Here is a 16753-nt window from a genome sequence, read left to right as displayed (position 1 = left end):
CACATGTTAAATGGTTCTCTTTAAGTAAGGTAAAAACAGAAACAAAAAAAAAGAAAAGAAAAAAAATGTTATGAAATACTGGAGGAAAATCCACCGGATATGCATGATTTTCTGCTTGGCAGATAACTTCACACCAAGCAGTTCCAATTTTTGATTCAGACAACCATTTAAACCCGTTTACCTTATAATCTCGCACTAAAGGCAAAGTGAAGGGAAATGTTAAGTAGAATCTCATACAGCAGGCTCTTCAAAAACCTGCATGATATATCTACCACTCCCCACCCAGAAACTCTAATTTATTATTATACAAGGAAAATAATAGCCTTTTAATTAAGTTTTAACCTTCAATATTCATTATTCCTATTATTTCTACCCAAGTACTCACAATCTGGTTCAACTTTGGACTGCAGTTAAATATTCTTTTAGAAAACCAGAATTCTCATCAGTACTAATATGTCTGATTAATATGAAAGAATGAATTGCAGAAGTGACAGCATTTTATTACTAAATTTATCATGTGTTTCCACTTACTCTAAAAACCTGAAGTGGTATTGAAGGTAGTTCTTTTAAAATACTCTTCTTTCATTCTGTCACAGGACATAACTAGTTAAACTGGAAGCTAACAAAACACACTGAGGATATAAGGTAGGCCCAAAATCCTGGTTTAAGCAGAACTTTTGGGAAACTTGTTCTCCTTACAGCAGAAAGATCTACGACCATTACCATCAGGTATCACATATAAAAACAGGAAAAAGGAAATACCCACCTAGCTTTGCCTCAGATGTGTCCATCTCCCATTTGCTTTTCGGAATGTAACCCTAAATCGTACACAGAGAGAAGCTCGAAGGGTTAGAAAGAGACACATACATGCATATCACTTTTGATTTTGGAAAAGCATTAAAACTGGGAATGGATACAGTTTCCGCTCACTCGTTATAAAAATATCCTTAGGGAAAACACAGTTTCATTATCTTGGAAGAAACTGAATTACCAAATTTGTAAATCTTCACAGCCTAGATTTTAGAGTAATCACTTCAGAATGGTATCATGAAGGCGCTTCGAAGCAGCTACAGTTCAAGACACACGACTGTCGTCTGAACAACAGCTGTACAGTAAACATGGTCAGAATGTGCGGTGGTTACTGCGCAAGCACTACTCAGAGCAGCAGAGGGCTGGTAATCCTGGCTGGGTTACTATCTCAAATCAATTGCTGTTCTCACGTGATAGCAGCCATGAGGTCCAGAGTGTTTTTCAAGACAGTTATAGTCCAGCATAATTTTAAATACTCAGAAGAAAGGAGAAAACTTAGTACAACTGAATACGACTATGAAGTTCAACTTCATTTTTAAATGACTCCATACGTTTACCAGCAGATCTTATAAAGGCCAATTTTACCGAATCAATTTCAGAGCATTTCTTTTTTGTAAGTTGGAAACTGATTATTATTTCTGATGTCTTCTAAGATTACATTTTCCTATTACATGAAAAACCAGAAACCTCCACAGGCAATTCACATCTTATTTAATAAAATGACTGGTGGTTTATTTCAAACAAAGTCCCATAATATTTTCAAATTTCCCAACATACCTATTTAACTATGTAGTAATCCTTTCAGTTTATTCACCTGGCAAGTTAAGTGTATGCTTTTTTTAAATAATTTACTATGATTCCCCTTTTCCTGTATTTGGACTCTGTTCTCTATCAGACCCTAACATACAGAACTTTAACACTAGAACTTATTATGTAGACCAGATTCATCAAAGGTGTCAGCATCTTTTAAGGATCAATTTATCTCCCAGCTATTGGGAATGTTCAAGTTCATAGAACAGACTGACTGACACACATAAGTTGCAAAGTATGTTGAACCCTTTCATGGCAGTAGCGTCTCTGTAAGAGTTTAGTAGAGCTTTGTCATTCTCCCAGGAAACCTACAGGTCTTACACAGGTCTACTCTTTAAACCAGACTAATAATTCAATCTCAACTCATTAGGCAGTATTCCAGGTGTATAAATTATACCATATTTTTCAAATACATTTAAAGAATAAACCAAGACAAAGCTATGCTGAAGTGATGGTGTTGGAAGTATTGATGAAATTTGTATGTTATACCTCAAAAGTCATCTGACAACCTTAAGCATCACTAGAATAACTGTAAATTCTGAGTCACATCAACTAGATTCACTGAAGCACTAATGAAGGCAGAATATCAAACCAGTGACTGACCCCCCCCCCCATTGTCTTAATCAAGAAAAGTCTGCCTTTCGCACAGCTACAGTAATCAGCACAGAGTAGACAAAATGCAAAGTTTATTGAGAATTTCACTAAAACGGTCTGAATGACATGAGACTTCCTCTTAACCCTTTGGTTAAAATTCTCCAAGCATCTTTTACTCTTGGAATAAAACCCAAAAGTAGAAGATCTGGATTCTGCATCTTTGAATGGGTTAAGAGAAGTGTCATAACAAAAGATAGGCAAAACAAGTATATCAATTTCCCCCTGCTGGAACCACCATGTTCTTACTTAAACTACATCACCTTCTCACTGCTTAAAACGTTAAGCCGCTTGGAAATAAAAGAGATAGTCCAGCAGGGTAGAGTCCTAAGGCTTCCTTGCCAGGTTTCTGATGTGGAAATATGTTATTACAGTGTGTTTTATTTTTAAAAATTGTAAGTTTTAAGTTTTGACCTATACCTGAGCAAATCAGATGATATGAACCAAATCCTGAACTGAACTCTCCACAAAAGACAGACGGAGCTTCAGAAAGCTAACATTATAGACTTCCCACACGATCACTTTCTAGTGCGCACGCTGCAAGGAGCTAATGAGGTCATTAGCCACGTTCCAGAACAGCGTGGACCTTTAAGTGAATTTCCTGCCTATATTTTGGCTCATACATGTCAAAATACACCCTAATTAAGAAAAACACTTTGTTTAAAGAAAAAAATAAACATACTGAGGCTCAAATGCTATTAACTTTAAAGCTTATTTTTTAATCCACATACAAATCTAGAAATGTAAAGGTTGGTACCATCTCTTTATAAACACACAGTTTCTACCCAGAGTCCTCCATATCATGCATGGGTTTATGGGTCACACCTTAGAGAGCCTCTGGGAGGTAGGAATCAGGGTTCTCACTTTGTACATTTTCAGAAGAATATGAGAAGCAGCGTTAGCGAGGGCTGAAATATTAAATAAACCGAGTAACACTCCAAATTGAAAAAGCAACACTATTCCAAGGCACTGCTAATCTCTGTACCTCATTTAGCAAACACTGAAAAGTAATGTAACTCTACAGGCCGCATATTTGTGAATGACAGGGTAAGGCAAACACTTCTAGGAAGTATGATCAAAGGCATTTACAGGGGGTACACAGGAACTTTGAACTCACACTACGTAAGTCTCTAATCAGCCTAAGCAAAATGCATTGCCTACACAGTCAAATAATTTCCCCCATTACTTAAGAGAATAAAATGCAGAGCAAATCCAGCAGTCTATGGCAACCCTCGGCCTCCTCATTCAGTAAGTTCTGCCTCGGTTGACAGAAACTCAATTTTGAGGTCTTATAGCAAAGAAGAGAAAGTTATGCATATGTGGTAGGCTGTACCACGTATCTGCTGGAGCGTAAGAATGCCCTTTCATATGTAATTGATTTTCTTAAAAAGTATACTCCCCTAAAGCCACCCCACAAATAGATGAGTGAGTACAAGGGTAAGTTTCTTAGCATTCTTAAAATTTTCTTGTAACAACACAGTAGAGGGTTCTTTTGGTCAGGAGAAAAGTAAAAAGTATCCAAAAGTCTCCTAGAAGATGATCATGAAACTTTTACCATTTTGGTGCATATCAACAGTAATAATCTGACCACAGATCTGAATTTAAACACCTAAGGATTTTAATGAAGAAACACTTTATTCAAAGTGGTTGGTCTGTCTCCTACCAGTTCGTTTTCCTCTTCCTCCGCATCTTTCTTTTCTTCTTTCTGTTCTTCAATATTTGCATCAAAATCTTCCATTTCTACCTACACCACCCCAATAATCATAATGAAAAAGATTAAGTTAACACGTAGGAAAATGCTGAGTCCCTCACTGAGATCTGAATGAGCACAGTTACCTAGAGCAAGACCACACAGTCTCACTGTCACATACTAAGTAATTTGTAACATCCTGAACTTTAAAACCAACCTGATAAAAGACGGTAATAAGCCTGCCTTTCGTTTTCCTGGGTTATCTATCTTTACAATTTCCTATGATGTTGGTAATTACCTGTTTTGAACGCCTATACATGACTAGGATTTCTTTTTAAAGCCTTTAACAAGTATTTTTCCAATCAAGTAAAACATATGTACGATTCAAGTTTCAAAATATTAGAAAAGATAGAGTGACAGGACGGCAGTAGCGTGGTCTAGAATGGTAGCAACACTAACAGTAGGTGGGTTAGGGAGATACGTGTGCGTCACAACTGACAAAACCTGCAGACCGACTGCATCGTGGAGGGATAGGGTCATGCTTTGGTGTGATGAAAAATAAATAGTCAAGAATAATGCAGAGAGTCAAGGTTGCAGCACCAAAATGAGTGAGGAGTCTAACTGTTAATACAGAGAATCCTACAAGAGGAACAGGTTTGGATAAATTACATACTGGAAAGGTTGGGTTTGAGATGTACTAAGGTAATATAGATTTTCCTGTAGAGAATTTGAAAAACAATGATTGATTATAAAAATCACCTGTACTCAGATATAATTATTGTTAAGATGTTGATAAAATGCATTCTAGTCTTTACAATTTAATATTAAGGGCATGTAACCAGAAAGATTACCCATATAGAATGTGCATAATAAAACTAGAGCCTAGGATAGATAAACCCTAAAGCACTTCTCTTGCTGGAGCAAGAGAAGCCAGCAAAGGAAACTTTGAAAAGGTGTGGCCAGAGGAAAGGCAGGAGAAGGTGGCTTCACAGAAGCCAGGAGAAAAATGTTTTGAAGAAGCTCAACTATGTCATTTGTAATTGCAAAATCAAGCAACAGGATAAGTGAGAATTGTCCACTGTCACAGAACTCTTTGCTGGGAGTCTCTGGAAAACAGCCGGGGCAGACGCCAGAAGGAAATGGGCTGAGGAGTGGCATGGGAGGCGAGAACACACAATATAACGACAATGCTGAATAACTCTCATTCACAGGAGGACAAGTAAGACAGAAGTACACGACTGATTAAAAAAGGAAATTCTTTCCTATTCCATGATAAAGACTTACATTCACCAAACTAACAATTAATTTACACAAGAATTATCACTGAATAAAAATGTGTTGGGGAACAGAATATTTAACAGTTTCAAAGCATCTCCCTATAGATTACTTATTACAAAGAGAAAAATCTGAACCTGAACCACATGATCAACCCTTAAATCACCAACAGTGAAACAGACTGCCATCGCGCGTCTCCTGATAACTGAACGCTTCTGCGGCGTTCCTGCCAATGCTGAACCTAAAACTAGCCACGCGGGACTCACGGAACAAACTCAAGTTGAGGGGAATTCTACAGAACGACTGACTACACTCTTCAAAATTCCTTTGTCTCCCATAAGAATGGCATGGCTAAGAAACTATTTTTATACTGAAGAACTGCATCCTGAATTTAAAAAACGGTTATAAAAGCACATCATGGGAACACCTGGTGAAACCTGAAGGCAAACTGCATATGAGGTAATTCAGATTCAGACGACTAGTTCTGTAAGAGAATGCCCTTGTTCTTGGGACACCCACTGAAAAATACAGGCGTGCAGGGTTATGACCCCTGCAACTTAACTCTCAAGTGGTTCCACAGTTAACAGTGATAAAAATAGTAGTAATAACACTAATGAGGAGGAGAGGGAGAATGTATCAATATAGAGAAAATGTGGGAAAATATTAATAACTGGCTAATCTCAATGGGAGTGACACAGGTGTTCTTAAAAGGGGTAAGAAAAGGCTCAGTTCTGCACTGCCTTTGAGGCAAGGGACGCTCACCTCTTCAATAGCAGCATCTTGCAGCAAAGAACGGATGTCCAGGCGCATCATATGACGAGGTGCAGTTTCCCAGTGATCAGCCATCTATTGAGAGATTCAGGGGGTCAAGTTACTTCTGGAAACAACTCAAAGAACAACCAAGTGAGCATCCAAGACAAACTAACTAATGTCGTGACATCTAACAGACTAGTTGCAGGAGAGCTAGGCCACCTTTCTCACTTAGCTACAATGGATAAGAAACATTTACTGAAGCAGAGAGAAAAGGTATTTTGAATGTAAAGGGATAAACAAGAACTTCCGGACAACAGGGATGATGCAGCCTAAACGAAGTTTACGGTACGACGACTTCTATGTTCCCCGAAATCACCTTGTTTATTTCTTTAAGCTTTCTTCCATGAATATTTCTCTTGCCACAAGTCTGGTTATCGGCACTCATTTCAGCCAAATAGACCTAAGAAAGAATGAATAGGGATTAGGCAAATAAATGCAGTACTTACATGATAATGCAAAGTACTCTGAAACTATCTGAAGTCTGTACCTCAAATCCCTTGGTTTTTGCTGCACTCCAGAACTGGTCAAAATGCCTAACTCTGTCATTGATGGCATCCAGGATAATGAAGGGGAAAAAGCCATCGTCCAGAGTCTTTTTGAAAGTTTTGAACATGCTGGTGCGATAGGTCTCCTCCATCTCGGCTTCATATTCATACTCCATGACCTAGGATCCCCACAGGGAGACACGGAGTTAGCAGAAGCAAAGAACCACCCCGAACCTCTGCCCTGGTCAGCACGTGGCCTGAGACGACTTTGTGGTCGTCCTTTCGCACGGAGCGCTAAAGTCCAGGCTCAACAACTGGAGAGCCTTCCTTTGTCTCCAAGAGCCACATTCCTCCTCTCACTGCTGGTGATGAGTCACGATGTGACCATACCTTCTTCTTCACTTTCTTCCCAGAATCTGGATCTTTTTCTTCTTTTTCCACTTCAGTGATGAAGTAATCATCCAGGCTTAGAACTCTGGGTGCAGGTCCTCCAAATTCTACCTCCTTATCCTAAGAATCGTGTAGTCAAGAAAGTTAGAGAACTTATGAAATAAATTAATGCATGTTCACACTACAGTTTCTTCTTGGGGCTAAATAATATGCAGTCTTCGGGTGGTTTCAAATTAAACAGAGGGAAAAATACTTGTCTAAGCACACCCAAAGTTACATGCGATAGCATCTACCACGGGAGCCGGCCAGAAGGGATTAAATGAGAAATATCTGCATCAATAAATTCCTCTTGGTAAGAAGATAAATGGCTAATACAAGCAACTGAGTCTTTGGCTCTCACATACTCACTCGAATAAGTTTTGCAACATGCGTTTTTCCACTGCCAGGCAATCCTCTCATTATAACAACAATCTGAAACACACGAAGAAACAACCACTCAGAGAAGATATTTTCACAATACAAGCTTTTTAAAAAAAACAATTGTTATTTACTTATTTTTTAGAGAGGGGAAGGGAGGGAGAGAAACATCAACCGGAGGGGAAACATTGTGCCCCGACTGGGACTGAAGTTGAAACCCAGGCATGTACCCTGACCGAGACTCAAACCAACGACCTTTCGCTTTGCAGAGTGACACACAAGCAACTGAGCCACACCGGTCAGGGCTACAGTGAAATCTGAGAGTTAACCATGACCTATCATTCTCCATGGCAGACCACGTGATGTAGCATGAAATGAACTTTAGTAAACTTGAAAGAACAGAAATAAAAGAAAGTACTCCGACTACAATGGAAAAATTAAAATTAACAGTAGGAAAAACTTGGGAAATGCACAAGTATGTGGAAATTAAACACCATACTCCTAATTAACCAATGGGTCAAAGAAGAAACCAGAAGACAAAATCAGAAAATACTTGGAGGTAAATAAAAATGGTGATACAACAAAACAAAGACTATGGGATGCATCCAAAGCCATGCTTATAAGAAAATTTATTAAGGAAGAAGAAAGATCTCAAATCATGACCTAACCCTCCACCTTAAGACACTGGAAAAAGACTCAAATTATTAAAATCAGAAATGAAAGAGGGAACATGACTGCCAACCTTACAGAAATAAAAAAGGAGTTAAAAAGGAAAACTACGGGCAACTGTATGCCAATCAACAGATTAGATAACTTAGATGAAATGGACAAATCCCTAGAAAGACAAAGACTAGAGAAACTGACTCAACTAGAATACAAAACTATGACAAGAGATGAGAGTGAATTAATCATCAAAAACTACCCACAAAGAAAAGCTGAGGTCCAGATGACTACCTTATTGAATTCGAACAAATATTTTAAAAAGGATTAATACCAACTCTTCAGAAACTCTTCCCAAAAACAGAAGAGGAAGGAACAATTCCCAGATCCTTTTATGAGGCCAGCATTTCACATCAGGCAGATAACGAATATCAAAACCAGATGAAGATATCACAGATATCCACAGATATCTCTTATGAATACGGATGCAAAAATCCTCAACAAAATACTGGCAAACTGAATCCAGAAAAATAAAAAGAATTACACACCAAGTGAATTTATCCTAGGGATGTAAATAAATGTCTGAAAAGCAATTAATATGTCATATCAACAGAATAAAAACCAAAAATACAAACAATAGAATAAAATCACAGACAATACAATAAAAACAAAAACCTCATTTGATACAGAAAAAGCATTCAACAAAATCCAATATTCTTTCACGATAAAAACATTCAACAAACTAGAAAGGGAAGGGAATCTTCTCAAACCACATGAAAAGCATCTATTGAGAACCCGGAGTTAACATCATACTTAATGATGGAAGACTGAAAGTTTTCTAAGATCAGGAATAAAACAACAATGCCCACTCTCACACATCTACATAACGCTGTACTAAGGGTACTAGCCCAAGCGACTACACAAGAAAAAGAAATAAAAGGTATCCATACTGAAAAGGAAGAAGTAAAACCACCTCTATCAGCAGATGCCATGATCTTGTATACAGAAAATCCTAAGGAATATACTAAAAATCTGTTAGAACTAATGAGTTTAGCAGCGTGTCAGGATATAAGATCAACATGCAAAAATCAATTGAATTTCTATACAAATGAACAATCCAAAAATGTAATTAAGCAAACTATATCAAGTAACATTAAATGTAAATAAATTAAACAATTCAATTAAAAGTCAGAAATGGTCAGACTGCATTAAAAAACATGATCCAACTATAGGAGACATACTTTAGATTAAAAGACACAAAGACATCAAAACAAAAGGATAGAAAAAGATATATCATACAAACAGTAACCACAGAAAAGCGGGGGTAGCTATATTAATAACAAATGAAATAAGTTTTAAGATGACATATATACATATACAAAGTCAAAATATCTGATGAAAATCTATGCCAATTTAGTGAAATAGAATCTAATTATTCTGCAATATAAGATAATTTAAAAATGGATACATTTGAAGGTCATTAGGAAAACAATCCTAACTAATCAAGCCTCCTAATCCTCCCTCTTTTTGTTCAACATACCTTACAACCAAATCTACATTTTCCCTCTTCAAAATGCAATTAATCAAGCTCTTATCATTTTCTAAAGTTTTTGGTATCTTTTTTTTTGCCAAACAGTTAAGCTCTAACTTCTGAGGTTCTATAGGGTAGGTAATTTATCAGGTTATATGATAATTTGGAGATGGTAAAATGCCTTGAATCTGGTTATTATTAGTACGTCACAGAAAAGTAGAGAAATTCTATTCAGGATATTAAATTAAAGAGATCTCTTGTCAGCTTCTGACTTGCAAAAAACTAGTCAACTGCATAGGACTCACTCTCTCAGGTCTGCTCTCTCGGCCAGGTGGTTTCAAAATATCATCCACATTCTTAGATTCAGGCTTCTTCTCAACCCGTGGAGCTGGAGGTGGCTGGTGGCTTAGTGAAGGAGCTGGCAGGGTCATTCGCTCCTCTGGGTAAGTTCTTCGTTCTCCTAGAATTCCAGCAGTTGAACAAAATTACTCCTCATAAGTAATTATTAAAAATATTAACTCTCTCCATTCATCCTAAAATAATATAATTCATAATGATTTGGGAGCCACTTTTAACCTTAAATAGAGAAACTTTAAGTAATGGAAATCAAGAAAATAAAAAGATTTAGTTATGATTTCAGGCAAACAGAATTTTTTTTTAATATATTTATTGATTATGCTATTACAGTTGTCCCATTCCCCCCCCAACTCCACTCCATCCTGCCCACCCCCTCCCTCCCACATTTCCCCCCTATAGTTCATGTCCATGGGTCATACATATAAGTTCTTTGGCTTCTACATTTCCTACACTATTCTTACCCTCCCCCTGTCTATTTTCTACCTACCATTTATGCTACTTATTCTCTGTACCTTTCCCCCCTCTCCCCCTCCCACTCCCCTATTGACAACCCTCCATGTGATCTCCATTTCTGTGGTTCTGTTTCTGTTCTAGTTGTTTGCCTAGTTTTCTTTTGTTTTGGTTTTAGGTGTGGTTGTTAATAACTGTGAGTTTGCTGTCATTTTTACTGTTCATATTTTTTATCTTCTTTTTCTTAGGTAACTCCCTTTAACATTTCATATAATAAGGGCTTGGTGATGATGAGCTTCTTTAACTTGACCTTATCTGAGAAGCTCTTTATCTTCGCTTCCATTCTAAATGATAGCTTTGCTGGATACAGTAGTCTTGGATGTAGGTCCTTGCGTTTAATCTTGGGGAATGTAATTATGATGTGCCTTGGTGTGTTCCTCCTTGGGTCCAGCTTCTTTGGGACTCTCTGAGCTTCCTGGACTTCCTGGAAGTCTATTTCCTTTGCCAGATTAGGGAAGTTCTCCTTCATTATTTTTTCAAATAAGTTTTCAATTTTTTGTTCTTCCTCTTCTCCTTCTGGCACCCTTATAATTCGGATGTTGGAACGTTTCAAGATGTCCTGGAGGTTCCTAAGCCTCTCATCATTTTTCCGAATTCTTGTTTCTTCATTCTTTTCTGGTTGGATGTTCCTTTCTTCCTTCTGGTCCACACCATTGATTTGAGTCCCAGTTTCCTTCGAATCACTATTGGTTCCCTGTACATTTTCCTTTGTTTCTCTTAGCATAGGCTTCATTTTTTCATCTACTTTTCGAACAGATTCAACCAATTCTGTGAGCATATTGATAACCAGTTAACCAGTGCTTTGAACTGTGCATCCGATAGGTTGGCTATCTCTTCCTCGCTTAGTTGTATTTTTTCTGGAGCTTTGAAGTGTTCTGTCATTTGGGCCATTTTTTTTTTCTTTTTTTGTCTTGGCGCGTCTGTTACTTTAAGGGGCGGAGCCTTAGGTGTTCACCGGGGCAGGGTAACGCTGGTTGCTGTGCTGTGACGCTGTACGTGGGGGAGGGGCCCAGAGGGAGCTGTACGTGGGGGAGGGGCCCAGAGGGAGCAATGGCGCCCGCTTTACTCTCCTCCGGATTTCAATCTTTCACTCCGATACCCACAATCAAACCGGGCCCCTCTGGTGCTGGTTCCCGAGTAGGTGGGCTTGTGCACACTCTAGGCCCCTGTGGGTCTCTCCAACGACCTCTCCCGTGAGGCTGGGAGTCTCTCCTGCTGCCGCCCCAAACCCCACGGGCGTTTTCAATCAAAGGTTTGAGGCTTTATTTCCCCGAGCTGTAGCCCTGGGTTACGCGGTCTGCTTCGTTCCCCGCCGTTTGTCCGGTTTATCTATGTTCGAATGTGGGGCTTTGGTGTGCTACCCGCACTCTGCCTGCCCCGCTCTCCGCCACTCCCAGTCCGGCCCTCTCGGTTTATCTGCACGAATGTGTGGCCTCAGGGTCTGCTAGTGCTCGGACCGCCTGCCCCGTTCGTCCCACACTCCGCCAGTCTCGGTCCTGCCACAGCCACGCGAGTCCTCTCCACCCCGGTGCCCGTCTCTGCCCCCCGCCCCTCCTACCAATCTAGATGAATGTTTATTTTTTATTTCCTTGGTGTCGGACCCCCTTGCCGTTCGATTCTCTGTCAGTTCTGGTTGTGTGAGGAGGCGCAGTGTGTCTACCTATGCCGCCATCTTGGTTCAAACAGAATGTTTTTAAAAATATTCAATTCATCCTTGTTTATATGAAATTTAGGGAAAAATTTAAGCAAACAGGATAAAGAAGAATAATATATACTTACTGGATAGTCCCAAGCATGACTTAGAGTGTGTCTGTTTATGTAGGTATAAATTTCTAGTTTGGAATTTATAGCAGTAAAAAACTAAAAGCAACCTAAATGTCCAACAATAAGAGTCTTACATTTTATCCACTCAACAGAATTTACAGAGCCATTAATATAACAGGTTTACATATGGAAAAATGTGTAAAAAAACATGATCAATGGAAACAAGCACAACAAAGAAATTGTGTTTATATTTTGATTACAAATTCATAAATATGTACGTGAAGAGAGAAAGAGAGGAAAATATACAAAACTAACAACTGTGATTTTATGGGTGGTAAGATCATAAGTGATGTTGTTTCTATTAATATTTTCCAAAATCTAAAAAATATAAAAAAGCAACTTGTTTTATTAATTACATTGCTTTTTTTTGATGATAATGCTGCCATGTCTTAGAAATCTGAGTGCATTTTACTCTGAAAGTTTACATCCATAGCTACAATGGAAAGCATCTATTGTTTGCATTCTCAATATCCTTATAGTTAATAAGGCCCTGCTCTACCTCCAAACATGGACGGTCCTTCGTAGGCTGGTCGGTCTGACTTTCGGTCATAAGACGGCCGATCAAATCCTCCTCTTCTGGATGAGGAATGGTCTTTTTTGTCTCGATATGACTGAGTCCTAGAAGGTGTAACAAGAAGTGGTTTGGTAAGTAAAAAATAAAATAAATTGGAGGTCTCGGTCTCATAATGCAACACCATTACCTGCTCAATTTTCTCTGTAAGTAGCTACTACACAGTCAATGTTTGTATTTTTACTTCACTTTTCCATTTAAATCTGCCTTGAATCCACACATCTAAAGAGCTCACAAACTGCAAAAAGTGTTTGCGTACTAATTAAGTAATGACTACACCTTTTTTGACAATACTATTTCCTTCTCTTTCTGGCCATCTCCTTCAGCCATTTAATTTTCTGGAATTCAAGCTAGTAAAACTCAAGCATTCAATTCCCTGCAAATTGGTCCAAAACTATTCTTCCCTCTCCAAATTATACACATGAAAGAACATGTCATTCACTAAATTTCCTTCAGTACACTGACTTCTGCTGAACTCAAGTGTATGGTAATTGACACACCGGCAAAGGTACTCTCCATGACATACCTATCGTCTCGAGGTCGGCGTTCTCTGTCAAATCGATCCCGGTCATAGTCAATAACGCCACGATCCCGCTCCCGGTCTCTGTGTGCCTCTCGGTCCCTTTTGAAATCTCGATGATCTGCCATGACATTACTTTGACGATCGAAATAAGGCTCACGGTCTCTGTCTCGGTCATAGCGATCACGTGGGCCTGCATGCTCTACAAAAACCATTATGTGGTATAATATAAGAACAGCATCCTTTTTTTTTTAAATAAAGGCAAAACAGTAGAAATCTAACTTTAGAACTAGTATAAATTGTTGTCCTAACTTCAACTCATGAAACTTCTATCTATATTTTAAAAAGAGACCCAAATAATCCTACCAAAGAGAAAATCATGTGATAATTAGATGAAACTCCGAAGAGTTTTACTATTGATCTCTCTGGGACGCCCACCTGTCTCAAAAGCTGGTCTTTCAGGCAGTGGGTCTGGGCGCAGAGTTATTCTTTCTCCATAGGGTATCTGCTCCACTTTGTTAGTGGATATATCTGGGAAACAGAATCGGGGATAAAACACTGCATGAGTGAAGCTTAAGAAAGGCAAACCAGATGCTAATAATTCCTTCAGAATCCCAAGGATGAACTTACCACCATTACTCACCTCGGCCATGGCCATAATCAACAGTCTGTTGCACTGGTGGTGGTTTGGACATTGGTGGCATACCCATAGGCATTGGGCCGGGAGGGGGAATGGAAGGGTGAACAGGTGGGGGTGGTAACACCGGAGCAGATGGAACTGTTGCAGTCTCTGGTTTAAATTCTGAATTCAGTCCTTGCTCATCATTTGTATCCCAGAGGCCATAGAAAGAATCTTCATCCCAACGCTCCTGTTCCACAGCTGAAGTCTGTGGCTTTATCATTGGAGGAGGAGGTGGAGGAGGAGGAGGTGGGGGCGGGGGTGGTGGTATTGGGATGGGTGGCCTGGTCACAGGAACAGATGATCTTGCTGGTGGAGGAGAGGGTCTTACAATTGAACCTGGTGGTTTACCCATAGGAGGGGGTGGTCTATAGGACCCTGGAGGCTGGAGAATAGAGTAAACACTTAATGGATGAGGATATCACCATGTTTTTACACATCAGAGAGAATGAGAATCTGTTCTCATTCCATAAAAGAAAAGTTTAATAAATTATACTCATTCAAAATTCAAGACCTTTTGTGCTTTAAAATATACCATTAGGGAGAAAATACAGCTGGCCCTTGAGTAACACAAGTGTGAACTGTGTGGGTCCACTTACACAAATATTATTTTCAATAAGTATCTGCACTATATTTGATTCACATGGCTGGGAGTCCACACATGCATGTGTCCGTGCGTGTGTGTGTTGGGGGGCAGTGTGACCATAGGCACTGATCTATGCCATTTTATATAGGGAACTGAGCACCCGCAGACTTTGGTATCCACAGGAGGTCCTGGAACTAACGCCCCCAATCTCCTGTAGATAGCAAGAGACAATGTAAATTTCGGGGAGCTGAAAGTTACACGCGGATTTTCAACTGCACGGCAAGAGGTGGAGCTTGTGAGGGGTGGTGTCCCTAATCCCCACGCGGTTTGAGGGTCAACTGCATATGCAAATCACATACCCAATAAAGGACTTGTATTCATGACATAAAAACTCTTACAAATTAGTAAGACAAACAATTTAAAAAGTGGGAAAAGATCTGAATAGATATTTCTCCAAAGGAGATACATGAGTGGCCCATAAGCACATGAAAAGATGCTCAACATTCTTAGTCGTTAGGGAAATGCAACTTTAAAACACAATCAGATACTATTTCATGCCCAGCAGAACGGCTATCATTGATGACACAGATAGTAACAAACGAGGGCAAGGATGCAGAGAAACAGGAACCCTCTTAGGCTGCTGGGGGGAATGTAACATGGTGCAGCAGTGGCGTAACAGTTTCTTATAAAAATCAAACATAAATATACCGTAAACTTAGAAATTTCACTTTTAAGAATCTATCCAGGAAAGACATGTCCACCTAAAGACTTGCACACAAATATTCGTAGGATTATTCAACAATCCAAATGTCCATCAACTGGTGGATTAATAAACACAATGAGGTATATCCATACAATAATTACGTGGTGATAAAAAGAAATGAAGTTCTGACTTATGCTATGATGTGGATGAATTTTGAAAATATTAGCTAAATAAAAGAAGCCAGTTAAAAAAAGATCACATATTGTGTGGTTCCATTTAAATGAAATACCCAGAGAGGCAAATCTATAGAGACAGAAAGTGGGTTAGTTGCTGCCTGAGACTTGGGGTAGGAAGGGGGGGTTAATTGCAAATTGGCACAAGGGATCTTAATGGGGTGTTGAAAAGGTTCTAAAATTGGATTACAGAGATGGTCACACAACTCGGAACATTTCCTAAACATCAGTGAATTACATGCTTAAAATGGGCAAATTATATGGTATTTAAATTACACCTAATGGTGGTTAAAAAAATTGCCCTCAAATCTATTACCCCCACCCTAATTTACCACCCTCTTGTTCTCCTTCCAGAAAAATTAGGGTGCTAGCCACTTAGATACAAATACCCCAGACCCACCCAAAACCTACTGAAGTTCTGTAGGTGAGGTCCTGGAATTAGTTTAGAAAACAAAACCAAACAAAAACAAAAAAACCCTCCATGAGTAATTCTGATGTTCACCACTTAGTTAAGAACTTCTGCTATAAACAATCTTCCCACTCTGGTTTCCTATCTCCTCCAAAAAAATAGTGAATTTCCAGTAAGAGAAACAAATGCTAGCTAGCCTCCTCACTTCGATTCAAGTTGTCGGTTGACAACAGCAGTTTGTGGTAAGGCTGGTACTAACTAACATACAACTCGAGCACCAGCAAACAATGACACAAAGAAACCCAATGGGAAATTCAGTAATGGCTCTAAGAAGGAGGACTACTGTTGTGTGTAACGTTTACATGCGTTTTCCCAAAACAATCGTCAAATAAGGGGACAGGAGAACCTCTTGGTAAGTAGGTCCCATCTACTCGAGTAGTACTGAAACCCAATTGTCAAATTTTATCTTAATTTTTGCAAGCCTGGTTCAAACACTCCTTACCAATTTCTGTGAGTTCATAGTTTCTGGTTTGTTCTTCATCGACAGCTATTTTAGACCTTGCAAAGCCAGCAGTACACAACTTACGTATTTACTCATCATAGGCTTTAAAAAACTTTTTGAGCGACAAAATAGATTGGACTAACATGTAAAAACATTATTTAACTAGAGGCCACTAGAGGCCAGAATTAAAGACAAGTAGCAATTACCTAAAGGTAAACTTTAGGTTATGACACTTTCAACTGTTAAGAAAATGCCTAAGTAAGACAAAGCTATTGTGTCTACAGTACAGCTCTCCAGACATGTTTTAAATATCTGAAGAATTCTTGG

At 39.0% G+C, this 16753-nt stretch overlaps 1 protein-coding gene across 5 annotated transcripts in view; it reads right to left on the bottom strand.

Annotated features, from left to right (window-relative positions):
• YLPM1 (YLP motif containing 1) overlaps positions 1-16753 on the bottom strand; it is a 61747-nt gene that overhangs the window by 9132 nt on the left and 35862 nt on the right. For 3 of the 5 annotated variants that reach the window (XM_053927665.1, XM_053927666.1, XM_053927664.1), the window contains 12 exons: positions 13958-14378; positions 13753-13845; positions 13321-13516; positions 12723-12841; positions 9838-9992; positions 7333-7395; positions 6925-7044; positions 6537-6713; positions 6366-6449; positions 5999-6082; positions 3935-4015; positions 767-818 (listed from right to left, as the gene is read on the bottom strand). In XM_053927665.1, the coding sequence (XP_053783640.1) occupies positions 767-818; positions 3935-4015; positions 5999-6082; positions 6366-6449; positions 6537-6713; positions 6925-7044; positions 7333-7395; positions 9838-9992; positions 12723-12841; positions 13321-13516; positions 13753-13845; positions 13958-14378 (1645 nt within the window). The remainder of the gene's footprint in view (positions 1-766; positions 819-3934; positions 4016-5998; positions 6083-6365; positions 6450-6536; positions 6714-6924; positions 7045-7332; positions 7396-9837; positions 9993-12722; positions 12842-13320; positions 13517-13752; positions 13846-13957; positions 14379-16753) is intronic. The other 2 variants (XR_008427252.1, XR_008427253.1) reach the window with 2 other exon arrangements.

This window comes from Desmodus rotundus, chromosome 7 (assembly GCF_022682495.2).
Source record: "Desmodus rotundus isolate HL8 chromosome 7, HLdesRot8A.1, whole genome shotgun sequence".
Taxonomy (NCBI): domain Eukaryota; kingdom Metazoa; phylum Chordata; class Mammalia; order Chiroptera; family Phyllostomidae; genus Desmodus; species Desmodus rotundus.
This window is presented reverse-complemented; position numbering and strand designations above follow the sequence as displayed.